The following is a 26,702-nucleotide window of genomic DNA, read 5'->3' on the forward strand; positions in this document are numbered from 1 at the left end:
CCGGGCACCGTACTGACTGCTGGGATGAATACGGGCAAATCTGGTCGGATGAGGTCACTGGCCCCCTTAGGGCTCACGGTCTCAATCCCCATTTTACAGATGAGGTAACCGAGGCCCAGGGAAGTGAAGGGACTTGCCCTAGGTCACACAGCAGATGAGTGGCGGAGCTGGGATCAGAACCCATGACCTTCCGATTCCCAGGCCCGCGCTCCAGCCATCACACCCCGCGCCTTCTGCTAACACTGGGGCAGATTAGGAGAAGCCAGGAGTTATCATCATCATCATCAGGATTTACTGAACTGTACTGAGTACTTCCTGTACACAGAGCACTGTACTGAGCACCAACAGGGCACAAAGATTCCCCTGTGTCTACCCCAGCGCTTAGGACAGTGCTCTGCACCTAGTAAGCGCTTAACCGATACTGACATTATTATTATTATTATTAAAGCACGGTTCTGACTGCCTGCCCTATGCAGAGTATCGCACTGGAGTCCGCGGTGTGCAGAATGCTGTACTGAGTGTTTACTGTCTGCAGAGAGCTGTACGGAACACCTGCTCTGCGCAGAACACTGCGCTGGGCACCCGATGTGCGCATAGTGGTCCGCTCGGGGAGTCGGAGGCTGAACTGAGCACCGGCCGTCTGTAGAGCACCGTTCAGTAAGAATGAAGGGCATGATCCCTGTCTTGGCTCAGGGGTGATGTGAAGGTAATACGAATGAGGGGTAAAACCACATCACCAGTCAACTTCATAGCCCATCCATGCCGGGATTCTACTCCTCCCAGAAGATCCTGGAAGGGGCCGGGTGCTGATCGCCCTCCTGGACACCCACCCTCAGGGGACCCCCACTCTCATAGGATTGGACCACCCAACACCCCTGACTCTCCCCTCTCCATCCCTGACTCTCCCTTCATGAGAAGCAGCGTGGCTCAGTGGAGAGAGCCCGGGTTTGGGAGTCAGAGGTCATGGGTTGGAATCCCGGCTCTGCCACTTGTCAGCTGTGGGACCGTGGGCGAGTCGCTTCGCTTCTCTGGGCCCCGGTTCCCTCGTCTGAAAACGGGGATGAAGACCGTGAGCCTCACGTGGGACAACCTGATGACCCTGGATCTCCCCCAGCGCTTAGAACGGTGCTCTGCACATAGTAAGCGCTTAACAAATACCAACATTATTATTCATGCAGCACATACCATCCGACACCCTTGACTCTCCCCTCTCCTCCCTGACTCAGTGACCCAGCACGGACCACCCCCCACCCCTGACTCTCCCCTCTCCATCTCTGACTCCCCCTTGACCCAGCACACACCTTCCAACACCCTTGACTCTCCCCTCTCCATCCCTGACTCTCCCCCAGTCACCCAGTACAGACCACCCAATACCTCTGACTTTCCCCCTCTCCATCCCCAACTCCGCCTTGATCCGGCACACACCATCCAGCACACACCCCGACTCTCCCCTCTCCATCCCTGACTCTCTCCCGGTGAGCCAGGGAGGGAGCTCCAATATGTCGGAGCTGGGGAGAGAGAGGGAGAGGGGAAGGAGAGGAGGGATGTTTCACACGTCATCCCCAACCGTTCTTGAACCTGCTGCTATTTCCGGCTGTCCCGCTTCCTGTGGGAACGGATTCCTGTTGCCCCCCCAATCCCGATCGCGTCAAAGAGGGACCATATGGGTTTATCCTTATATCTGATTGAATGAGCAGCTGCTGACCCCTGAGAAGGACCCAACGCTGAGCGGAGAGCGGACGAGGGTCCTGCGGCATCCGTGACCACACCCGATGGTGGCGAGTGGACCCAAGGGTTAATACGGCGGGAAATAGCTCGGGGTTGGGGGTCAGGGGCACCCTCCCGACCCTGGCTCTGCTTGGCTTGCCCGCTCTGTGACCTAGGTCAAGTCACTCTCTGCCCCCCGCCACCCTTCAATGCTTTCCTGAAGGCACATCTCCTCCAAGAGGCCTTCCCAGACTAAGCTCCACTTCTGCTCATCTCCTACTCCCTCCTGCTCCCCCGACTCGCTCCCTTTTCTCTCCCACCGCTCCCCCCAGCCCCCCAGCACTAACGTATGTATCTGTTATTGTATTTATTTCTACTGACGTTTGTCTCCCCCTGCCCCCAGACCGGGAGCTTGTTGCGGGCAGGGAATGTCACTGTTTATTGTTGTTCTGGACTTTCCCAAGCACTTGGTACAGTTCTTTGCACGTGGTAAGTACTAAGTGCAATTGAATGACTGAATGAACTTCACCTCTCTGGGCCTCAATTTCCCCATCTGTCAAATGGGAGTGATTGCTACCCTCTTAGACCGTGAGCCCTTTGTAGGACGGGGAGTAATTGGAAGAGCATTTGCTGAGCACAAACTAGCACTTGCAAAAATATTACACTAAGAAGGGACGCATTCCCTGCCCACAAGGAGTCTCCGCTCTCACAGTCTTATGGCCTTGTCCCGCCCGAGAGCCTGATCCAAAGAAAACACTGGATCAGTCCTGTAATTTTTATTTTTTAAGAGATTTTTAAGCACTTACTCTGTGTCAGGCACTCTACTAAGTACTGGAGTAGACACAGGTTAATCAGGTTGAGATTTTTCAGATAAGGTAGAGGCAAGGAGAAGTGAAGTGACTTGCCCACGGTCACCAAGCAGACAAGCGGTGGAGTCAGAATTAGAACCCAGGACCTTCTGACTCTCAGGTCTGTGCTCTCTCCACTAGGCCACGCTGCTTCTCATCATCATTCTGATTTTCATCATTCTGCTTCGCTTCCACCTCCAATGACGTCAACCAACTTCTGGGGTCTCTTGGCCCGGGGGCAGCACAGGAGGGAGCTGACCCCTGCTACACACCCCCAACAGTGTGTATGTGTGCAGGGGGTAGAATCTGTTTTTCAAATCATCATTCTGATTTTCAAAACACCATCCTCAAAGACTGGCGCTTCCCCTGAGGCCTTCCCCCCTTCCTAAGGCCCCAGATCTGCCCCTCACCCCCCCCCCCCGCCCCTCCCGGACACACACACACACCACACGTACAAGAGCAGAGCAACGGCCGAGGCCCCCGCAGGTCCAGGTGTGAGAGAAGCAGCTCCATCCCATCCCACAGCCCTCCCTCTACCTCCCGAGGTTGTGCTCCTGGACTGGGGTAGACGCCTCCCTTCTAGACTCCTGGACTAAGGAGATTTCCTTCTGTGCTCCCTTGCATGGACGCCTCCCTGCTGTTGCTTCCGGACCTGGTAAGGTCCTACCAGGCTCCCGATCAATCGTATTTATTGAGGACTCACTGTATGGGGAGCACTGTACTAAGGGGTCGGGAGAGTATCGCATAGCAGAGTTGGCAAACACATTCCCAGCCCGCCGCAAACTTACAGTCTAGAAGAGGAGGCAGACGTTAATATAAATATATTACGGATATAGACGTAAGTGCTGTGGGGTTGAGGGAGGGGTGAATGAAGGGTTGCAATTCAAGTCCGAGGGAGATGCAGAAGAGAGTGGAGCTGACCGCTGCTGGGCTCCAGGAAGTTGGGGTGTGTGGTGGGGGTCAGCTCCCTGCCGTCCCCCCCCCCCCAGCCAAGGGGGCAGTTAGACCTAGTGGATAGAGCCACAACCTGATTAGCTTGTTTGTACCCCAGCCCTTAGGTCGGCACCTAAGTAATAAGCGCTTAACAAATATCGTAAACAAATAAATTAGAAATCCAGAAGTCGGTCGACGGCTTTGGCAGTCGAAGCGACTTCAGTTCTTCCCTGCCGCTGCCTCCGGCCCACTGACCCACTACCCCTTCCACCTCCGCTGGTCAGGGAGTTCGGCAAGAAGCCGTACCCCAGGACTTCCAGGACCGGAACCTGCCGGGCTCAAAGGTCAGCCCGTCCATCCCCCTGCCTCCAGGCTAGCCTACGCTCTGCTGAGCCCTCTCGGGGCTGGCTCTAGGACGCCATGAGGCCTGGTCGCCGGGATTCAACTTCGGAACTCAACTTGGCTAAACTACGTTCTCCCAGGAAGCTCCGCCCGGGGCGCCCCCAGCCCCTCACTCAGGTGAGAGCCCCCCCCCCCCCCGAGCCAGCTGGGAGTAGGGGCAGTGGGAGGGTCGCCAACGTTCTGCCGAGAGTGAAGCCAGGCAAGAGCTCGGAGAGGCAAAAGAGAAAACTTTCACTCCAAAACTGGTGTTGACAGCAAGGAAGTTGGTGCACAAATATGGGCAAAACCAAAAAGGGAGAAGAGTCCCGCTGCTTCTCTTCCCACCAGCAATCCCAAGCCGGGCTGGAATCCGAAATTCCCGAAAATTAACCATTCTGCTCCTGGAAAGATCGGGCCCTGGGGTGGGGCCCGACTGGGGGCCCGGTCACCTCTTAAAAAGGAGGCTTCAGGGCTGCGGCCGGTGAGGGAGGAAGAGGGGACAGGGACAGAGATTCAGAGAGAGAGAAACAGGGAGAGAGCGAGGCAGAAGCACACAGAGAGTGAGGGACAGGGAGTGGCAGTGAAAGACAGAAACAGGAAGGGGTATAGAGAGACGGAGCCTCCTATAGGGGTAGGGACTGTGTCTAACCTGATTAATAACGATGATGATAATAATATCATCGTTACTATTAAAGTCAGACAAAAACACAGAGTCAGAAATAAGCTGAGGCAGACACTGGTAGAGAAAGAGAGAGATAGGAGTGAGAGAGCAATAGAGAGGCAGAGAGAAACGACAAGAGAATCAGAGAGAAGAGACAGTCAGAGGTAATGAGTCAGAGGAGAGACAAAGATAGAAAGAGCTGGAGAGTAGAGACAGACAGAGATAGGGAGAGTCAGAGGAGGTTGAAGAGAGAGGGAGTGGCAGGGAGAGGAAGAGAGACATAGAGAGAGGAGACACAAGGGGAGGCAGAGAAAGAGGAGAGAAATAATGCTCTTTTGGGGCGGTGAACATGTCTTCTAACTCTGTTGTGTTGTACTCTCCCGTGCGCTCAGTACAGTACAGTAGTGTTGATTGATTGGAGGAGAGGCAAAGAAATAAGGAATGAGAGGAGAGATGGAGAAAGAGGCAGAAGGGACAGAGAAAGATAGAGAAGAGAGATAGTGTGAAGGGAGTGACAGAGAAGACAGACAGGCACAGAGAGGCAAGGGAGACAGAGGTGAGAGACACAGAGAGGGGACAGAGACAGAGATAGAGACGAGAGTCAGACAGACTGAACAATCAACTCCACCGCTTGGTTGCTGGGTGACCTTGAGCCAGTCATTTCACTTATCTGTGCCTCAGTTACCTCATCTGTAAAAGGGAGATTAGCGCTGCGAGCCCCATGTGGGACAGGGACTGTGTCCAACCTGATTAGCTCCTCTCTACCCCAGCGCTTAGTACAGTACCTGGCACACAGTAAAAGCTTAATAGGCACCATAAAAAAACTCGGGAAAGAGGGGGGTCAGGCCCAACCGGATAGAACATGGGCCAGGGGCCCGCCTTCCAGTTTCGGGGAGTTCGCCGGGGACAGCCCCTCCGGTTCGGAGTCGGGATTTGCAGAAAATACGTCCTGGGCACCAACAGTCAAATCGCCTTGACATTTCTTCTTCACGGCCCTGCCCCGCCCCTCCCCCAGCGGGGGCCCTGCCCCTCCACCGGCCAGTACCGACCTACCGGGGGCCGAGGGGGCTGCTGGGGGCCGGAGGCTGGGGAAGAGACCCACGTCTGCTGCCCAGGGACTCCGGAAAAGGGCTGAGAGGAAAGAGCTGGGGATGAAATCCATTTATAATCTTCCCTTTCTCCTCACTCTCCAAACTGCTACTATGCTAATCCCGTCACTTATATCCCGTCTCGACTACTGCATCAGCCTTCTCGCTGACCTCCCTGCCTCCTGTCTCTTCCCACTCCAGTCCGCACTTCCCTCTGCTGCCCAAGTCTTTTGGCTAAAAGAAGCTCAGCCCACGTCTTCTCACTCTTCAAGAACTTCCAGTGGTTGCCCATCCACTTCCACATCAAACAGAAACTCCTTATCATCCACTTAAATCGACTCACCCCCTCCTACCTTACTTTGCTTATTTCCCACCACAGCCCAGCCTGCAGACTTCCTCTAACTCACAGTCCCTCCATCCCACCTGTCCCATCGCTGACCCCTTGTCCAAGTCTTTCCTCTGTCCCGAAACCCCCTCCGGTTTCCTAACCCCCTAGGACTGTAAGCTCACCGTGGACAGGAAATGTGCCCACCAACTCTATTACATTGTTATATTATACTCTCCCAAGAGCTCAGCACGGCGCGCTGCACACCTCGATAAATATGATCGGATATGATCCAACAGACCACCCCTGTCCCCATCTTCAAAGTCTTATTAAAATCGCATCTTCTGGGAACCTATCTACCGACTCTGTTATACTGTACACTCCCAAGCACTTAGTACAGTGCTCTGCACGTGGTAAGTGCTCAAAAACATGATTGATTAATCTTCTCCAAGAGGCCTCACCCAGTTAAGCCCTCATTTCTCCTTCTGCATCGTCTGTGCATTTGGATCCGTCCCTTTTAAATACTTGATATTCGCCCAACCCTCGGCTCCACAGCACTTCTGTACACATTCATAATTTATTTTAATGTCTGTCTCCCCTCTAGACTGTACACTCATTGTGGGCAGGGAATGCGTCTGCCAGCTCTGCTATATCATACTCTCCCAAGGGCTTTAGTACCAGTAGTCTGCACACAGTAAGCGCGCAATAAATACCACTGATTGATTGATTGATTGATTGATTGAGTCCAGGCAGGATGCTTTACTTCTCTGGGTGGGGAAATGGAGGCTTAAGTCTCTGGGGCTCCGAGGCAATCCGGGGTGCTGCAGGCATGAACACCCAGAGGCTGAGTCCTGAAACCCCTCTCACCACCTGGGGGGCATTTTGGCGGGGGTCGTCAAAGGTCTAGGAGGTTCGGGGGTCTGGGATGGGGTGTGGAGGGAGCACGGCGTTCCCTGACCTGCGGAGGGGACTCCTGTGGGCACGCCTGCACATATACAGGCACACAAAGACATGTGTACGCATATACACATGTGCATCTATAAAAACACGTGCATGCCCCAGGGTCAAGGCAAACCCACCCCAGCACACCCACGGGTGTAATATACAAGCAGCAAATGCCCACATGCATAAGCGAGGACTGAAGTCCACCCAAGCACATCTGCACAGACACATACCCCTGACTGCACAACACACAGACACACATGAGAGAGTGCAAAGGCAAGCATGAGACCGTGAGCCCTCTGTGGGACAGGGACTGCATCCAACCCAATTACCTTGTCCCTTCCCCAGCGCTTACTGCAGTGCCCGGCACCTAATAAGGGCTTAACGAAAGCACAATTATCATGATCATTATAATGCACACACCCATGGGTGCAGGCAGACACTCCACACACACATACACAGACACACACACACGATGGGAAACACCCCCAGCACTCGTGTGCACGCACAGAAGCTCACACGTACACACTAGAGACAAGAGCAGGTGGACCAAGGATTTTCGTAAACATGACTGTCTCTACGTGTCCACCGGCCTTCGCCCAGTGTCCGCTCGGCAGGGAGGGTAGCTCCAGCTCTCCCTGGAGAGACACGGGGGAGAGGTTCGGGGGGTGGCGGGGGGAGGGAAGGAGGGGCTGGGGATCTGGGGATGAGGTCCATAGCACCTCTAAATCCTTTCAATGCACTGTCTGTTGTTTTTGTTGTGTTTGGCTCTGTTCCGGGTTTGCTGCACGGAACGTTTGTTTACGCCTCTTGAAGAGCGCGTCCGGGACACGGTGCCCCGAATACTAAAGTCTTGTCTCCAGTCCTCAGCTTGGACAAGGCTGGTCCGGTGGGGTTCTGGTGGTGGGGGGGGAGGACGGGGAGTGGGGAGGGGTCTGGCGAGGCTACTGTAGACGGGGCCCGGGCGTGAGCCTGGGGGGCACCGAGCCCCAAGGCGGGGAAGAGCGGTAAACATTTCTTAGAAAAGGCCTGGGCCTAGGCCTGGGGGAATGGGGGCGGGGGCCAGGAGGCGGCCCTCTGTCGGAAATGGGGCCGGCCGCTTTAGGGAAAAGAGGCTCCCGAGAATAGTAATAATCACAATAATTCTGGTCTCTGTGAAGCACTTACTATGCGCCAAGCATTGTTCTAAGCACTGGATAAGAGACAGATTTCTCAACTGGGACACGGTCCCTGTCCCAAATGGGGCTCCCAGTCGAAGGAGAAAGGAGTAGGATTTAATCCCCATTTTATAGATGAGGAAACTGAGAAGCAGAAAAGTTAAGGGACTTGCCCCAAGGGTCACCCAGCAGACAAGCGGCAGAGCCAGTGTTAGAACCCAGGTCCTCTGACTCCCAGGCCCGGGCTCTACCCATTAGGTCACGTTGCTGCTCGAGAAGCCAGGGGAGAAGGGAACTAGGAGGCCTGGGAGAAAGATTGCAGGATTTAGGGGTCCGGGAGGTCTGGGCTCTAGGTCCAGCTCTGCTCTTGGCCTGTTGTATGACCTCCGACAAATCGGTTTCCCTCTATGTGCCTCGGTTTCCTCATCTGTAAAATGGGGATTCAAAATCTGTTCTGCCTCCCTCTTAGACTATGAGCCCCAGGTGGGCCAGGGGCTGCGTTTAGTGTGGTCTAGTGGATAGAGCCTTGGCCTGGGAGTCAGAAGGACCTGGGTTCTAATCTCGGCTCTGCCTCTCATCTGCTGTGTGACCTTGGGCAAGCCACTTCACTTCTCCGGGCTTCAGTTACCTCATCTATAAAATGGGGATTGAGACTGTCAGCCCCACATGGGACAGGACTGTGTCCAACCTGATTTGTTTGTATCCACCGCAGCGCTTAGAACAGTACCTGGCGCATAGTAAGCACTTGACAAATACCATAATAATAATCATCATCATTCATCCATTCAATTGTATTTATTGAGGGCTTACTGCGTGCAGAGCACTGTATTAAGCGCTTGGGAGAGTACAACAACAAACAGACACATTTCTTGCCTAAGAATAATGTACAAACAAGTGCTGTGTACCTGTTGTATGCAGGGTGCTGTACTAAGCTCCTCCTAAGGTGTGCAGATCACTGAACCGGGCCCCTGCTGTAGGTGGAGCAACCAGTCGATCGATTGTATTTACTGAGCGCTTGCTCTGCACTTAGTACTTGGGAGAGTACGGTATAACAGACGCATTCTCCGCCCACAAAGCCTTACAGTCTAAACGGGGAGACAGACATAAATATAAATAAATAGATTATGGAAATGTACATAAGTGCTGTGGGCACCTACTGCATGCAGAGCTCTGAACTGAGTCCCTGCAGTATGCGGAGACCTGTACTGGATGCCTGCTGCGTGCAGAGATCTGAACAAGTCGACTGCTGTGTGCAGAGGACTGCCTGATCCAGAGGTGGGGGACGGTGGAGGGGGGCCGTCAGGGATGATGATACCGAATAGAACGAGAGCCGAGTCCCCTTGTCCCCCGACCCGGACGCCCCCCAGCCCCCCTGCTAGGCTAGAAGGTACTTGAAAGGAGGGACCCTGTCTACTCAGTCTACTGTACCCCCCAGTGCACTTAGTACAGTGCCCCGCGTGCGGTAAGCGCTCGGTAAATGCCGACTGCCCGCAGTGAGCTTACAGTCTAGAGGAGGAGACAGACATCGATATAAATCAGTAGATTACAGAGATGGACAAAAGTGCTGTGGGGCTGGGAGGAAGGATGAAGAAAGGGAGCAAGTCAAGGCGACGCAGAAGGGGGTTGAAGAAAAGGAAAAGAGGGCTTAGTCAGGGAAGACCTCTTGGAGGAGATGTGCCTTCAGTAAGGCTCTGAAGGCAGGGAGAGTAATTGGCTCTAGACTGTAAGCTCGTTGTGGGCGGGGAATGTGTCTCTTTATATTGTATTGTACTCTCTCAAGCGCTTAGTACAGTGCTCCGCACACAGTAAGCTCTCAATCAACACGACTGAATGAATGAATATGAGGAGAGCGGCGTTCCAGGCCAGAAGAGGGACATGGGCGAGAGGTCGTCGGGAAGATACACGACCTCGAGATACATTAGAGAAGCAAACGTGTGGGCTGGGTTGTAGTAGGAGAGTAGCAAGCTGAGGTGGGAGAGGGCCAGGTGATTGAGTGCTTTCAAGATGAAGGTGAGGAATTTTTGTTTGAAGTGGAGGTGGATGGACAACTCCTAGAGGTTCTTGAAGGGTGGAGAAACATGGCCCAAATGTTTTCTGTAGGAAAATGATCCGGGCAGCAGAGTGAAGAATGGACCGGAGCGGGGAGAGATGGGAGGATGGAAGGTCGGCAAGGAGACTGATAAAGTAATAAAGGAGGATCGGTTAAGTGCTTAGGTGAACACAGTAGCAGTTTGGATGGAGAGGAAAGGGTGGATTGCTCAGCACGCAGTAAGGTGCTCAGTAAACAGCATTGACTCATTCAACAAAGACACCCTCAGTGGTTGTTACCACATGATCCAGCAGAGAGAGAACAGGGCTAAGAGTGAGTGGACCGGGGTTCTGGTCCTTCCCCTGGCCTGCTGTGAGACCTCAGCAAACCACTTACCCTATCTGGGCCCTCAGTCTTCTCATCTGTAAAATAGGGATCACTGTCTCGCCCCAACTCCAGGGTTGGAAATAAAATGAGACGATTGCCGTGGGTGCTTTGTAAATGTTGAAGTGGCATACGATTTCCGGGTATTGTTGGGGGTCAGGGGTGAAAAGAGTTGGGCTCTGGGGATGCAAAGGAACAGGGCTTCGAGGGGCAGCCAGGCCTCGAACACCGAATGGAAGAAAGACACAATTCTGGGGCTCCCTGGCTACGTTTGGAAGTGCTTGGGTCTGGTCGGGGATCCAGGATAAGAAAAGCTGGAGACTTGTACAGTGTGGCGAGATTCAAACCAGACCAGTGGGTTTGCCTGTGTGTCTGTGTGTGTGGAGGGGGGTGTATCTGTGTGAATATGTGGGTGTGACCCACTGAGTACGTCTGTGCCCGTGAGTGTATCTGTGTGTGACTACGTGTATGTGTGTGGAGGTGTGAGATGTATTGAGGGGGCCTGTACGTACGTGGGAACCATCGCGCCATTCCCATATCTGGAACCTGGGAGCGGGGGTCCCACCGCCCCCAGAGCAGGAACCCGGGGACACCGGCCCCCATTTCCCACCCAGCAGGAACCCCAGAAAACCAGCCCCGTTGCCCCCACGGCCAGAACCCGAGGGCAACAACCCCATCACCCCACCATCAGAACCCAGGGACACTGGCCCCATCGTCTCCACGACCGGGACCCGGAGGCACCGGCCCCACCACCCCCGCAGATAGGGCCAGAGGACTGGAGCCCACACCACCGGGAAAAACTTCAACTGGAGACACTGGGGGGGTAGGGAAGGTGAGGTCCTTGGTTTCAGGGGCTGAGGGAGGCAAAAGGTGGCTTCTGCCTTGTGCTCTAACCGGCAGCAATCAGCCAGTCAGTGCTACGTACTGAGTGCTCACCGTCTGGGGACTCCTGTACTCGGCACTTGGGAGAGTATAATAAAGATCAAAGAGCCACGTCTCTGCCCTCCAGGAGCTTCCGGTCTAACAGGGGAGGCAGGCACCCACAGATTATTTCCGGCTGGTGGGAAGAGGAGGAGGAGGAAGAGGAGGAAGAGGAGGAGGAGGAAGGATACGGGCAAGATAAGAGGAAGGAAAAGGTGGTGGGGATGTACCGGGGGATGGATCAGAAAAGGCGGAGGTGGGGGGCTCCAATCCGTCGGTGTCGGGGAGCTCAGGCAAGGTTGGCCCAGCCTGGGGTGTGAGGAGACTCAATCAGGGAAGACTTCCCGGAGGAGACCGGGCATCAGAGAGGCTTCGCAGCGGGGGCGAGCTGTAGTCTGGCAGGTTCGCAGGTGGTGGGGGCTGGGGGCGACTAAGTCGGGTGCCATCGGTGAAGAGGCCCAGCCGGTTCTGGGCGGTGGCGGTGTCTGTCGGAGCTGACGGAGGCGGGACCGGCCGGGGGCGGGGAGTCGGGGGAGGGAAGGGGGAAGGAAAAGAGAAAATGAAAAGAGAAAAATACAACGCCGGAGCAGAAACCGGTAGGAATGTTGGTGGCTGATTTCTGACACTCCCACAGCCGGTGGAAACTGAAATCGGGCTGGAAACTAGCACCCTGCCCCACGATTAGGTCTAGAAAAGGAGAACAGACTTGTACAGCTAGAAGCCCACGTACACACGGGCCCCCTCAGTACATCTCACACCTCCACACGCATACATGCAGTCACACATAGATACGCTCATGGGCACAGACATACTCAGTGGGCCACACCCACATATTCACACAGATTCACCCCCCCCCCCCCACACACACACACAGACACACAGACGCACAGGCAAACACACCGGTCCGGTTTGAATCTCGCCACGCTGTACAAACAATCACACATACCTGTTTTCAAAGCATTAGACTGAGTGCCTATTTCAATCGACCGCATCTGTTGAGTGTTCAGCGGGTGCCGAGCGCTGTACTAAGCACTTGGGAGAGTGCGATAAAACAGAGTTGGCAGACACGTTCTGTGCCCGCAATAAGCTCAATACAGTCTAGGGGACTGCAGAAGAGTGTAGAGAAGCAGCACGGCCTGCATGATAGAGCACGGGCCTGGGAGTCAGGAGGACCCGAGTTCTAATCCTGACTGCCAATTGCTTACTGTGCGACCTCCGGCAAGTCACTTAACTTCTCTGTGCCTCCATCTCCTCAACCGTAAAATGGGGAGTCAATACCCGATCTTCCTTCTACTTAAGACTGTGAGCCCCATGTGAGACAGGGACTGTGTCCGACCTAATTGACTTGTACCTACCCCAGCGCTAAGAACAGTGATTGACACATAGTAAGTGCTCACAAAGTACCATGAGACAAACAAAGCACTGTACTGAGTGGCCACTGTGGGCAGAACAGTATACAGGGCACCTTCTGCTTGCAGAGCACTGTACTGGGTGCATACTAAGGGCAGAACACCGGGTACCCACTGAAGGCAGAGTGGTCTTCTGGGTACTCACTTTTTCAGAGCACTGTACTATGCACCTACTATGTGTAGGACTGTGTACTGGGCACCGGGCACCATACTAGGTTCTTGGCCACCTTCACTAGAAGGATCAGACCTAGTCTCTGCCCTCGAGAAGCTGCCCTGGTTGGAACGAACGTCCAACATTTAGAGAGACTGACTGCCCATACAACTGATGTGAAGGAAGACAGCCGTTAAATAATCAGACACAGGAACCTTTAGCTCGGCCTTTCCCAGGATTCTGAGGACCTGGTGGGGGTCTCCAAGACCAGGCCAACAAGTGGGGTCTACAAGACCAGGCCAGCAAGAGGAGGTAATGCCAGGGGATGGGACAGGGTCAGGGTCACCGCTGACCTCAGGCTGGACCACGACCTCCTCGGTTTCTCCCCCACCCCTCGTCCGCCCAACTACACGGCAGAGAACAGGGAAAGCAGCGAGGCCTAGAGGAAAGACCCTGGGAATTAGAGGACCTAGGTCCTAATCCCAGCTCTGCAACTTGCCGGCTGTGCGACCTGGGATAAGTCACTTACCTTCTCTCTGTCTCAGTTTTTCCTCATCTGTGAAGTTGGGATTGAGACCGGGAGCCCCACGTAGGACACTGACTCTGTCCAACCTGGTGATCTGGTATCTACCCCAGCACTTAGTAAAGTGCCTGGCACATAGTAAGAGTTTAACAAATACCATTAAAAAAAAGAGTGCTGAGCAAATACCACTGTTATTAAGTGCCCCTTCCCCGAGGGCCCAGCCCAGTTGGCACCTGCTCCCATGCCCGAGACGACCCCGGGAGAAGCGGAAAGAAGGAAAGTGGGAGGGGAAGAGGGAGGGGCCGACCCGTTGCAATTCCCCGGGGAGGCCGGAAACACGCAGGAAAAAGGACCACCCGTCCCTGGCGTGGAGCACCCCAAGTGGGCTAGTGGGGGGTGAATCCCACCGGCTGGACCGAGGGAGCCCAGACCAGAGGACCGCGGTTCCCGTCGGAGGACGCGGAGGAGACCACCCGCAACGGGAGACCGAGTCAGGAGACCGAGTTAATAAAGGAACCCGAGAAAGCTGTTCCTCAAAGCTGAGGGGACACCCCCACCCCCGCTCGGCGCGGCGGAAGCAGGACAGGAAGGGTGTGGAGTGCTTTTAGGAACTAAACAAAGCAAGCCGACAGACTAGAACGCAGACCAGAAAACTGGCCAGTGTCCTAGAGGGGGGGGGGGGGTCGAAGACCCTACCTCCCCCGACCTCTGCCTCCCTCACTGGCCCGCAGAAGGAGGCAGGGAGCAGGCGGGCTGGGCTCCAGCCCCCCACAGTGCCAGGCTAATCAGAGGGGGCAGCATCTGCCCCAAGAGCTGAGCTCTTTGCCCCTGCTTCCCAGCAGAGAGCAAGGCACGACCCCCTGACCGCAAGGGTGGAGGAGAAGGGCTACCTCCTTCCCCTCCCCCTGGCCCCGGCCCTGGACCACCCACCGACTCAGAGTGGGTGCACGTCCAGCTACTGCGAGGTGGGAGGGGAGAGCTAAAGATAGAAAAGGAAACTGATATGGGGAAACCTTTCCGGGCCCCTGGGGAAAAGGAAGAGTCATGGGGACAGGGGGAGCTTGGGAGCCTCGGGCGAAGTCCTTTCACCTGCTCTGTCCCACTGTCCCTCTGCCTCTCTATCCTCTTGTGCCCCTGTCCCCTTGGGTCCCCATCTCTCTAACCATAGTAAGAACCCCACAGGGGAGTTTCGTCCGCTGTGTGACCTTGGGGAAATCACTTTACTTCTCCGTGCCTCACTTACCTCATCGTAAAATGGGAGCTGAGACTGTGAGACCCATGTGGAACAGGGACTGTGTCCAACAGCGATGTACCTGTACCCGCCCCAGCGCTTAGTATAGTTCCTGGTAGACAGTAAGTGCCTAAGAAATATCACAGGTATTATTATTATTATTATTATTATTGTTAGCATTAGGTGGGACGTGGGCATAGCAAGGGGAGCAGGCAGGCTTTCGATTTAGCCGGGAGACATCCCCCAGGGAATCGGATCGAGAAACCAAAGGTCCCTCATAGTTGCACACACCACGTCCCAGAGAGGCAGGGAGGGGTGGAGGCTCTTCTCTCCCATTGTACAGATGAGGGAACCGAGGCCCAGAGAGGCTAAGTCATTTGCCTGAGATCACACAACAGGCCAAGGGCCTTCCTGGCAGTAGAAGCTGCGGTCCCCCAGTCATCCCACTAGGCCATGCTGCCTCACTCTGAGGGGGAAGAAACGGATACTAAATGTAATACTACCGGTTGAGCCCTGTCCCCGCCGGAGTAGGCCACAGGCCACACCGGCGGGCAGTGGATCGCGGTGGAAAAATAACGAGCAGGAGGCGGTGCCGGGGAGGTCTTGAACGGTGGGGCGCTTGGTCCCCCTCCCTGGGGGCTCCGTGTGCCAAACTTGTGACTGGCATACAGACCCCAGGGCGGGCGCCGCTAGGGAAGTGGGATATGGGAACTTGGAAGAGATCCAGTGGAGAACAATTAACCGAGGAACTAATTGGGAAACCAACACAAACAACTGGAATAGATGGAGGAAGCGGATCCTCCCCCAGAGCCCGGGACCGGCCGGCCCCGCCGAGAGGGAGGGGCTGGATCTTATCAGACGCCCATGTTCGAGGGCAGTTGGACGGGCCCGGAGCTCCAGGCCCAGGGGACTCAGCGCCGCGGACCCCTGGATGGCTCGGAGTCACAGGCCCCGAGGACCGACCACCCCACCCCAGAGGACGGCTCGGAGTCACGGGCCCCCAGAGTCACAGGCCCCCAGAACTGACCGCTGCGAACCCGCTGGATGGCTCAGAGTCTCAGGCCCTGGGAACCGACCGCTGCAGTTACGCTGGATGATTCAGGCCTCCACGACTGACCACCGCAGGCACACCGAACGGCTCACAGCCCCTGGGACCGACCACCGTGGACACATTGGCTGGCTCAGAGTCCCAGGCCCCCAGGATTGACAACCACAGACACACTGGATTACTGAGAACACAGGTCCTGGGAACTGACCACCGTGGACACACTGGATGGCTCAGAGACCCAGGCCCTGGGGAACTTCCCTCCCACCCTTCGGGACCTAACTGAGGTCTCTCCTGAAGGACAGGGGAGGGGGTTCAGAGGAAAAGAACCCTGCAGTCAGGGGAGATGGGAGGAAGTGTCTTAGCCGAGGCCAGCTGACCCAAGACCATCTGTAAATCTCCTCACCGTCCAGGGGCGGATTTGCGAGAGGAAGAGAGAGTTTCAGATGGGCTCTATCAATGATCAGGAGGACAGTTACTGAAAAGCAATTTGTTTCAAGTCTTCCCTCGCCAGGAACGTTTGCAAGCAACCATTAGAATTTCCTATTGTTTCGCCTGATTCGGTGACATACATCTGACCCCAGCAGGATACATTCATTCATTTGCTCATCCATTCAAAAGTATTCTTTCGAGATTCCGCTGCAAATACGGTACTGCGCAGAGCACCGCAATGAGTGGTAACGGCATGCAGAGCGCTGTTTCGAGCCACTACTGCTGCATAGTTCATTTTACGGAATTTGTTAAGTGCTTGCGATGTGTCCCCGCACCGTTCTGAGCCCCGGGGTAGATACAAGCCAATCAGGTTGGCCACAGCACCTGTCACACTTGGGGCTCACAGTCTTCATCCCCATTTTACAGAGGAAGTAATGGAGGCCCAGAGAAGTCAAGTGACTTGCCCAAGGTGTAGAGCACGGTACCAAGGAGTTTATTGAACTGAACTGGGTGCCCAGAAATACAGAATAGAAGGCAAAGACCGAGGAGCTCACAGTTTTAGTGGGGAAACGGATGGACACAAAGTCCGGGAACCTGGGGGGTGGGGGGTGGTCAGGGAGTTCTGGGATGCCCTAGTGGATAGAGCCGGATCCTGGGAGTCAGAAGGTCTTGGTATTTGTCTGTTGTGTGACCTTGGGCAAGTCACTTCACTTCTCTGGGCCTCAATTCCCCCGTCTGTAAAATGGGGATGAAGACCGTGAGCCCCATGCGGGACACCTGATTTGCTCGTATCCACCCCGGCACTTAGTACAGCGCCTGGCACACAGTAAGGGCTTAACAAGTTCCATCATCATTATTATTACCTTGGAGGGGGGGAGGGCAACAGGGAGGCTGGGAGTTTTGAGGTCAGAGGATCGGGGAACCAGGGGGGTGGGAGCCGGGCCAGGGAGTTCTGGGAACCAAGGGAATGGGGGGGGGGGGGACGTGCAGAGGGGGCCGGCAGGATTGAGGTCAGAGGGTCGGGGGCCTGGGGTGGGAGGGTTGCGAGGTCGGGGTGGGAGGGGGCGGGGGAGTCAGATTGACCCTGTCGACAAGCCTCCCGACTCGTCCGAACTGCCGCCGGTCATTTCCACGGAGACGGTCAGCTGACACAGAGCAGGGAACAGGTCGGTTCTTCGGTTTGGCTGCGGGGGCATAATAGCCGGGCTAATAAATTACCTTCCACTTCCTCTCCTGGGAAAGGGCACCACTCACCCGGATGTCGGGGGGTCAGCCGCCGAGGGAAGCTCACTTCAGCATCGCTGGGCAGGCCTATCAGACAGTCTCATCACCGGACAGAAATAAGGAAACTCAGCCTCCTCCAAAATCCATTCATTCATTCAGTCGTACTTATTGAGCGCTTGCTGTGTGCAGAACACTGCACTAAGCGCTTGGGAGAGCACAACACGGCGTCCAACTTCCCCAGGTCCGTTTGCCACCGGGCATAATAATAATGTTGGTATTTAAGCGCCTACTATGTGCAGAGCGCTGTTCTAAGCGCCGGGGTAGATACAGGGGAATCAGGTCGTCCCACGCGAGGCTCACAGTTAATCCCCATGTTACAGATGAGGTCACTGAGGCACAGAGAAGTGAAGTGACTCGCCTACAGTCCCACAGCTGACGAGTGGCCGAGCCGGGATTCGAACTCATGACCTCTGACTCCCAAGCCCGGGCTCTTTCCACCGAGCCTCGCTGCTTCTCTATAATGGGCACCTTGGGGATGTTCTAAAGGCAGGGGGTCCACTTGCCTGCGGCGTGCGGGCAAGTCACTTAACTTCTCCTTGTCTCCTTTTCCTCATCAATCAGTGCTATTCGCTGAGCATTTACTGTGCGTGGAGCACCGTACTAAGCACTTAATAATGATAATAATAATCGTATTTGTTAAGCACTTACTCTGGGCCAAACACTGTTCTAAGGGCTGGGGTAGATGCAAGGTAATCAGGTTGTCCTACGTGGGCCTCACAGTCTTAATCCCCATTTTACAGATGAGGTAACTGAGGCCCAGAGAAGCTAAGTGACTTGTCCAAAGTCACAGAGCTGACAGGCGGCAGAGCAGGTAGAGGTGTAGGTAGAGGCAAAAGGAGGGTTTAGTCGGGGAAAACTCTCTTGGACATTCATTCGATCGTATTTATTGAGAGCTCACTACGTGCAGAGCGCCGTACTAAGCGCTCGGAATGTCCATTGGTTTTTTTAGTAAGGATGGAACGGCTGGGTTCACCGCGGACAGAAGCGGGAGAGAGCGGGGAGATCCCGGTTTTCCCTTCCTCTTAGACTCGAGCCCCACGTAAGGCGAGGATTGGGTCTGCTGGGATAATCCGGTGTTCTCCGGTGCTAAACGCTAACTAGATCCCATCGACGCCGTCCCCAACCCATTTGCCCCTGCACCCCCTGCAAATTGGGTTCGAGGTCTCCTCCCAAACGGATCCCCTTTACCCTCGGTAAAACAGACATTTCCGGGACCCCCCTCCGCAATCCTTCCCCCGTCCCCAGGAAAATCGTCCCGACCCGGGCCCTTCTCCATCAGAGACGACGGCTCCATCACTCCTCGCCTCCAGTTGTCTCCCGCGGGGCAAGACGTCCCATTCTCACAGGTCAGGGGGATGGCGCGGGTGGAGAGGGACGGGGGTCGCTCTGAGACCCTCCTGGGCCGAGGAAGGAGCCCGGGGTCGTGGAGGGAGTTAGAATCCCAGATCGATCTCGGCCCGCTCTGCGACCTCGAGCGAGCCACTGACCGTCTCTGGGCCTTTGGAAGGATGATCGCCGCTTCGGGGGAGATGTCGGGAGGAAGAAAGGAGCGGGGAATCCAGGGTCAGAGAGGATTCTCGAGGGGGCCGCCTCCCGTCCCGTCTAAACCGGACAGGAGGGCGGTGGGGTGGGGAGTCCTTAACCGCCGGCCCCCAGAGAGTTGGCTGGAAGTCAGGCGGGGCCCAGAGTTGCATCGAGAAACGTCCAATCTCGTCACTTAGCAACCTTCGCAGGCGACCCGGCCCCCGCCCCAGACGGGTCGGATCGAACCAGGGGCGCCACAGAGAGTGACAATCCCATCTACGGATTAATAACCCTGACTGCCCTTCACATGTGCAGAGGGCAGGGATTAAGACCTGGGTTTTGTTGGGTTGTTTTGGAAAAAAATGGCATCCGTTAAACGCTTACTATGTGCTAAGCGCCGGGATAGATGCAAGCTAATCGGGTCGGACAAGGTCCATGTCCCCGTGTGGGACTCACACAGGGCCCACAGTCTTATTCCCCATTTTACAGATGAGATCACTGAGGCCCAGAAAAGTTAAGCGACTTGCCCAAGCAGCAGGTAGGCGGTGGAGCCGGAATTAGAACTCGGGTCCTTTTTGGGTCCCGGGCCCACGATCTATCATCTAGGCCCCACTGCTAACCGGCTCTGTCACTTGTCTGCAGGGTGACCTCGGGAGGTCACTTCCCTTCTCTGGGCCTCAGTTTCCCCATCTGCTAAATGGGGCTTAAGACTGCGAACCCCAGGTAGGACGGGGACTGTCTCCAGCCCGATTACCCCGTACCTACGCCAGCGTTTAGTACGGCGCCTGGCACCCGGTAGGCACTTAGTCGATACTATTTTAAAAAAGACACCCGAATCCTGTCTCAATCGGACAGGCTGGACGGGAGTGGGTGGTCGCAGAGGACCGCACCCCCGAGAGGAGGTCGGGAGCTGGGAAGACCCCATCATTCCCCCCCCCCCCGCCCCCCGATGGTCCGAGACTCAGCCTGACTGCGCCTTTCCCTCGGCTTCCCCGGAGATGCGGGGGTGGGGGAGTGGTCCCGCCCCCGCCACGGCTTTCCCTTAGCGCCAACCTCGGAGACGCCGTCCGGGCGCGGCCCTCGTGTTGCTGTTTTGCTCTTGCCCTCGTGCATTTTTTGAAGTTTCACATCCTCTTTCCAATCTGGCCCAACCCTAAAATTTAAACACAGAGCAGAAACGAGGACCGGGGGGAGGGGGAAGGCGGGGGAGAAGAAGGTTGCGGGAAAGGAGGGGTGGGGGGGTTCAGGGGGCTCACGGCAGCCTCTGCCGGAGCGCAATCGGAGAGACCCCCCCCCCCTCCCCCGCCGGCGCCCCGATCCCTTCCCCCGCTCCAGGCGGCCCGCGCCAAACGCCTCCTCCCGCCCTTGCGCTCCCACCACGCCCGCACCTGTCGCCTCTCGTCTCCGGCGCCGGCTTGCCCTCCGTCAGGCCCCCGCGAGCTGGCAGACGGGCCAGAGGAAGTCTCGGAGCCGAGAAGCAGAGGCTAAGCCCCTCCGAACCACCCTAACCCCGAGCAAACCGGCGGGGAAACGCGGGCGAAGTCGCGGCCCGGTTGGATTCCTGCGGGTCTTCACACCGGAGCCCGGGCGGTCGTCTCCGCCCCTTCCCCCCCCCCCCCCCCCGGTCCCCAGACCTCAGCCCGGCCACTGAGAACCCCGCCCCCCCCAAAACCCAAGCCAGGGCTGGGATTCGGGGAACATCCCGGGGGGTGGGGGGAAGGGGTCCTCGGGCCCCCGCCAGCAGGCAGACAGCAGCGACCCTCTGCAGGGGGAGGAGTTCTGACCCGGGAGCTCCCCACGACCTGTAGGAACCGCCCCCCACCCCAAGATTTCTCCGGGGTCCCCCCCCCCCAGGGGAACCTTGTCTTTGCTCCCCCGTCCCCTCGCCAAAGGGGTGACGGAGTATCCGATCTACCCCGGGGGCCGGGAAGAAGGGGCGGGGGGCGGGCGCGGTCCGGCGGGCGACCCGGGGAGAAAGGAATCATTGAGGGAGAAGTAAAAGATCTGCCTGGCAACCGTGGGGGGAATATGTTACACACACACACACACACTCACTCAGTGTCAGGCTTAGACTAAGTCCTTGTCCGGCCGACCCTAGCTGGGTGGGGTGGGGGCGAAGGAGGGTTGGGGGGCGGCGCGGTGTCAATTCCAGATAGGGTTCTTCTGAGATCCCCAAGGCCGGTCTATAAAAATAGACAGGGGCGAGGGGGGAGGGGGGAGGAGAAGAAACTTGTTTACTTCCCTGACTGTCATTTAAATGGCTTTCGGTGCCCTTGGGGTCGCTCCGAAAGAAATCGGGCCCACCGGGAGCTAAAGGCCCCGGCGAGCGGCCCCCACCCCCGTCCCCCCCGACCCCGGGCCACGGACGGAGAACCCCGACGGTTCCTCCCCGCACCCCCGGGCCCGGGCCCAAGAGCAGAAGCCGAGCCACCGTCGGAGCTGGGGGAGGGGGAGAGGCGCGGGTGGGGGGCGAGGGGCCTCCCTCACCCTCCTCCTCCTTCCCCCCCCCCCCGGGGGTGACGTCACCTGTCAAACCGTCCCGGAACACTCTGAGACAAGGTGGGCCGGCTCCCCACCCCCACGGGCGGGGCCCAGCCCGGGACAGACTCCTCTCTCTTCCCCGCATTCCCCCCCCCCCCCCCGGACCGCAACAGCCCGGGCTCCTCGAGGGCAAGAAGGGCGGCGAGGGACCCCCTCCCCCCCAAGCCCCCAAGCCCCCCGAGCGCATCGGTGCATCATCCGATCACCTTAGACGGGACGCACCCCGCCCCCAGCCCCGGCCCCCCTCCGAGTGGGGGGGGCCCGGCCCTTCAGCATCTCCTTCCCCCCAACTCCCCCGCTTCCGACCCACCGCACCGCTCGGACCCGACGACTGGACGGACTCGCGGGGGCACCGGCGTCATCAGCAAAAACCAATTTATTCACTGTAAACTTTAGACTTTGCTCAGGAGACAAACTCCAACTGTCCCTCTGGTCCCTGCCTTCCGGACAGCCACTGGGTGAGCAAACAGAAAGGGGGGCGGGGGGGGTGGGGGCGGAGGACGGGCGATAACCGGTCGCCCGGCCCCCCCTCGCACCCAAGCGATCAGGTGAGGGAGACAAACCGACAGCAGCAACATTTTTTTTTAATGGCTAATACTTGATCGATGAGGTAGTTGAAGGAGAAAAAAAAACAAAACCCCTCCGAATAAGGGCGACCCCCAGCCGCCCCCTCCCACCGCCCCGCACCCCACCCGGACTTGGAAAACCAAACTCCATGCACAGGGAGGTGGGAGGAGGACAGGGCTCTCGGTCCAGGTCCGAAGACTCCGAGAGAATCTTTCGTACAACGTTTATAGAAAAAGAAAAAGCAGAAAAACTGCCTCTCTGTGCACGTCTAGCCTAGCAGGATCACCGCAGCCACTACGCTCGGGAACCGGGTCTCTCGCTGCCTTGACGGTTTCGTGGGCGAACTTGAGAGGGAGCAAAATCGGGGCGGGCTTTTTACAAAAAGGAATCGCTCGTGGTCGGGTTCCGCCCCCGCGAGTCCAAGTTCCCATTTGGCACAGTACCTTTACAGTTCAAAAAGCCCGCGGAGTTGGGGGGGGTCCCGCAGAGCCGCTCACTGTCCCGTCGCTGCTGCTCCTCCTCCCGCTCCCGCTCCTCCTCCTCCTCCTCCTCCTCCTCCTCCTCCTCCTCCCGCCCGAGGGGGTAGCCGTTCTGCTCCCCCGCGGGGTCGCTCCTCCCGTTGCTGTTGGTGGAGTAGCCGTTGACATACATCTTGGAGGAGGCCTTCCGGAGGCACAGGAGTTCCTGGAAGGCGTACCTGAAATCCGGGCTCCGGCAGTAGATGAGCGGATTGAAGGCGGAGTTGACGTAACCCACCCAGTTGAGAAGGATGTACACGTATTTGGGGATGACCTCATCCTGGATGACGTGCACGATGTTGACGATGAAGAAGGGCAGCCAGCACAGGGTGAAGGTGCCCATGATGATGCCCAGCGTCTTGAGGGCCTTGTGCTCCTTGAGGCAGAACTTGGAGGTCCGGCGGGCGCCCGAGCGGCCGGGCCGGTCCGCCTGCTGGCCGCTGTTCTGCACGTGGAAGCGGCCTTCGGACCGGTCGATCTTCCGCAGCTGCTTCCGGGCCACCTGGAAGACCCGCGAGTAGACGAAAATCATCACCACCAGCGGCAGGTAGAAGGAGATGATGGACGAGGCCACGGCGTAGGCCTGGTTGGTGAAGAAGTCGCAGCACGTGTCCTCCTCGTAGCAGCGCCTGGCCTCGGCGTGGTCGGCCCGGTACCAGTGCATCTGGATGGGCAGGAAGGAGGTGAGGGCCGACACCACCCACACCACCAGGATGACCCCCCGGGCCTTGTTCTTGGTCAGCAGGCTCTGGTACTTGAAGGGGGACGTGATGGCGAAGTAGCGGTCCACGGCGATGACGCACAGGGTCTCGATGCTGGCCGTGACGCACAGCACGTCGATGGAGGTCCAGAACTCGCACCAGAAGTTCCCGAACTGCCACATGTCCATCAGGATGTGGCTGGCCCCGAAGGGCACCACGGCCAGCCCCATGACCAGGTCGGCGCAGGCCAGCGACGTGATGAAGTAGTTGGTGACCGTCTGCAGCCGCTGGAACCTGGCGATGGCCGTGATGACCAGGACGTTGCCGAAGACGATGGCCAGGACGATGACGGACATGACCATGCCCAGCCCGGCCACCCACGCCTCCCCCAGCCCCGCCGCCGCCGCCGCCGCCGCCGCCTCCGAAGCGTTGGTGGCGTTGGCCGCCGGCTCCATGGTGGCCCGGGAGCGGCCCGCGGGGCCGTCAGCGGGCGAGCGGGGCCCCGGCCGGCTCGAGCGGGGGTCCTGCGCGGCGGGGAGCCGCATCCAGGGGCTGCCGGGCGGGGCGGCCCCGGCTGGGGGGCGGGGCCCGGAGCCCCCCGTCGTGGGGCGGGGCGGGGCGGCCGCGCCTCCCGCCCCGTCTGCGGCTGTCCGGCTCCGGCTCGCCCGCCGGGCCCGGGCCGCGCTCCGACTACGACTGTCCGCGGCCCGTTATGTGCAGAAGGACTTATCGCGGCCCCGGCCCCCCGCCCCCTGACGTCCGGCGGCCGCCACCCAATGGCCCGCCGGAGGCCCGGACCGGGCGAGGACACTCCCCCCTCGCCGCCCCTCCACGCTCCGCCCTTTGGCCCGGGGCTCCTCCCTCGGCCCTCCCCGGCGGGGCCGGGCGGCTCCCGGGGGAGGGGGCGGGAGGGCACGGGCCACGCGCCGGGCCCGCCAAGGGGGTGCCCGGGGGGCGGGCGACCCCCGGCCACGGCGACAGCTGAGCCGGGGCCGGCCGGCCCCCTCCCTCCCGCCGCCCCGCCCCTCCGCTGGCGCGGAGCCGGGCTCGCTCCGGCCCCGGCCCCGTCCCCCGGCCCGCGCTCGGGGGGTCGCCCCCGAGAAGAAGCGCTTCCCCCGCTCCTCTGACCGGTCGGGCATTTGGACGCGCTTGGGCCATCGGGTTTCCACGGCGGAGAGGGAAGGGGCGGGGGGGAGGCGCCGGTCCTGCCGGGGTCCCGTCCCCCCCCCCCCCTCCCCATTCGTCTGCACCGAGGGGGCGGGGGGCGCACGGGGAAGGGGCGCTCTCATCCATTCGACGGTATTTACCGAGCGCTTACTAGGCGCTCGGAATGGACCATTCGGCAACGGAGAGAGACCGTCCCTTAGCCGGTCTCTCTTAGAGAAGCAGCGCGGCTCAGTGGAAAGAGCACGGGCTTCGGAGTCAGGGCTCATGAGTTCGAATCCCCGCTCTGCCACTTGTCGGCTGGGTGACCGTGGGCGAGTCACTTCGCTTCCTCTGTAAAATGGGGATGAAGACTGGGAGCCCCACGGGGGACGACCCGATTCCCCTATGTCTACCCCAGCGCTTAGAACAGTGCTCGGCACCTAGTAAGCGCTTAACGAATACCAACGTTGTTAGCCGGGGACGGGCTCGCCGTCCAAACGGGGGAGACGGACAACGAAACGAGACCGCGTCGTCAAGATAAATAGAATGGAGGAGAGGTACGCCCCGTTAACAAAATGTACGGGGCAATAAATAATACAGACAGATGAGCGCGGTGCCGAGGGGGAACGGGGAGCGGGGGGGGGCTTTCCCGATCCGGGATGCCCTGCTCGGGCAAGGGCCAGCCGGGTCATCCTCGCCGAGGGGACCGGGGGAACCCAGGCGATCGATAAGGCGGCGGGGGCGGGAGGGGACACACACCGAACGGTCGGATCCGCTTCCCAACGGCAGTTGGCAGGGGCGGCCCCGGGTTGCCAGGACAAGCAATCTTCACGCACGGACTCGCTTGGCTCGCCTCCGAAACTCCACGCTCCCCACGGAACTCCACGAGGCACGTGGCCTCGTCTTTAACAGACTCCAGGCTCGCCCCCGCCCGCCCCAACGGTCTCGGGAAGCACCGAGGTTTAAAATTAGATCCGAAATTCAAATCGATGGAAACGACTTGTCTTCCCGACTCCTCCTCCTCCCCCCCCCCCCCCCCGCCCCGGCCTCTCCGGGAAAAAAGCGACACGAAACAGAACCTTACCCTGGGCGAGGAAACGAGGGGCTATTTGCCAACGCCGAGGTGGAGATCCGTCGACCGGAGGCTAGAGTTTGGGCGGGAGGTCCGCGATTTCTGGGTGGCTTTCAGAATTAGGACCCGGCTTGTGGTGTCGGTACAATCGTCGCGCTCGCCTCGCTACCGATTCTTTAAATACCCGTCTTGACTTCGCCCAGGATTGCGGACCCCCAGTCGTTCGATCTGTAGAAAAGAAAACCTCCTTCCCGTTCGTGAAGAGACGGAATAAATAAGGTCACGGTGGAAGGGGAGCCTGCGGGGGAGAGTTTAGAAACACACGCCGTCCGGTTGTCAGCCCTGTCGGTCACGAACGGCGGTCACTGTGGTACCTAACACGTGTGCCAAGCACTCTGCTGAGCGCTGGATAGATCCAAGATAATCAGGTGGGTCACAGTCCCTGTCTCGCATGGGGTCTGCGGTCTCAGAAGGAGGGAAAACGGGTAGTCGGTCCCCATTTTACAGATGAGCAGACTGAGGCCCAGAGAAGGGAAGTGGCTTGCCCAAGGTCACACGACAGCAGCGTGGTCTAGTGGACAGAGCGCGGGCCCGGGAATCAGAAGGACCTCTAGACTGTAAACTCGTGTGGGCAGCGACTGTGTCCGTTTATGGTTATACTGTACTCTCCCAAGCGCTTAGTAAAATACTCTGCACCCAGGAAGCGCTCAGTAAATACGACTGAACGAGAAGGGCCTGGCTTCTAATCCCAGCTACGCCGCTCAGCTGCCGTGTGGCTTTGGGCAAATCACTTCATTTCTCCGGACCTCAGTTCCCTCCTCTACAAAATGGGGATTGATGATGGCCGTGTGTTAAGCTCTTACTATGTGCCAAGCCCTGTTCCGAGCGCCGAGGTAGATACAAGGTAATCAGGTTGTCCCACGCGGGTTTCACAGTCTTAATCCCCATTTTACAGAGGAGGTCACTGAGGCCCAGAGAAGCTAAGTGACCTGTCCGGAGTCCCGGAGCTGACAAGCGGCAGGGCGGGATTAGAACCCACGACCTGACCCCCCCCCCCCCCCCAAGCCCGGGCTCTTTCCGCTAAACCACGCTGTTTCTCTGGCGGATCCGGGATTAGAACCCCGGCCTCCCGACTCCCAGGCCCGTGCTGAAGGAGCTGAACGTGAAATGTCTGACAGGCGA

At 58.1% G+C, this 26,702-nt stretch overlaps 1 protein-coding gene and 1 long non-coding RNA gene across 2 annotated transcripts in view; both read right to left on the reverse strand.

The window, feature by feature from the left end:
- The window catches only part of ADRB2 (adrenoceptor beta 2), a 48,573-nt gene extending 24,726 nt beyond the window's left edge, over positions 1-23,847 (reverse strand). Inside the window, exon 1 of the mRNA XM_029052998.2 lies at positions 22,527-23,847. Coding sequence (XP_028908831.2) covers positions 22,527-23,847 — 1,321 coding nt within the window. The remainder of the gene's footprint in view (positions 1-22,526) is intronic.
- On the reverse strand, positions 16,986-20,566 carry LOC120637989. Its single transcript, XR_003755468.2, has 3 exons — positions 20,364-20,566; positions 20,029-20,128; positions 16,986-17,351 (listed from the first exon to the last, which is right to left on the reverse strand). It is a non-coding gene; the product is annotated as an uncharacterized LOC120637989 (long non-coding RNA).
- Positions 23,848-26,702: the final 2,855 nt, after the last annotated feature.

The sequence above is a fragment of the Ornithorhynchus anatinus genome, chromosome X2, assembly GCF_004115215.2.
Source record: "Ornithorhynchus anatinus isolate Pmale09 chromosome X2, mOrnAna1.pri.v4, whole genome shotgun sequence".
Taxonomy (NCBI): domain Eukaryota; kingdom Metazoa; phylum Chordata; class Mammalia; order Monotremata; family Ornithorhynchidae; genus Ornithorhynchus; species Ornithorhynchus anatinus.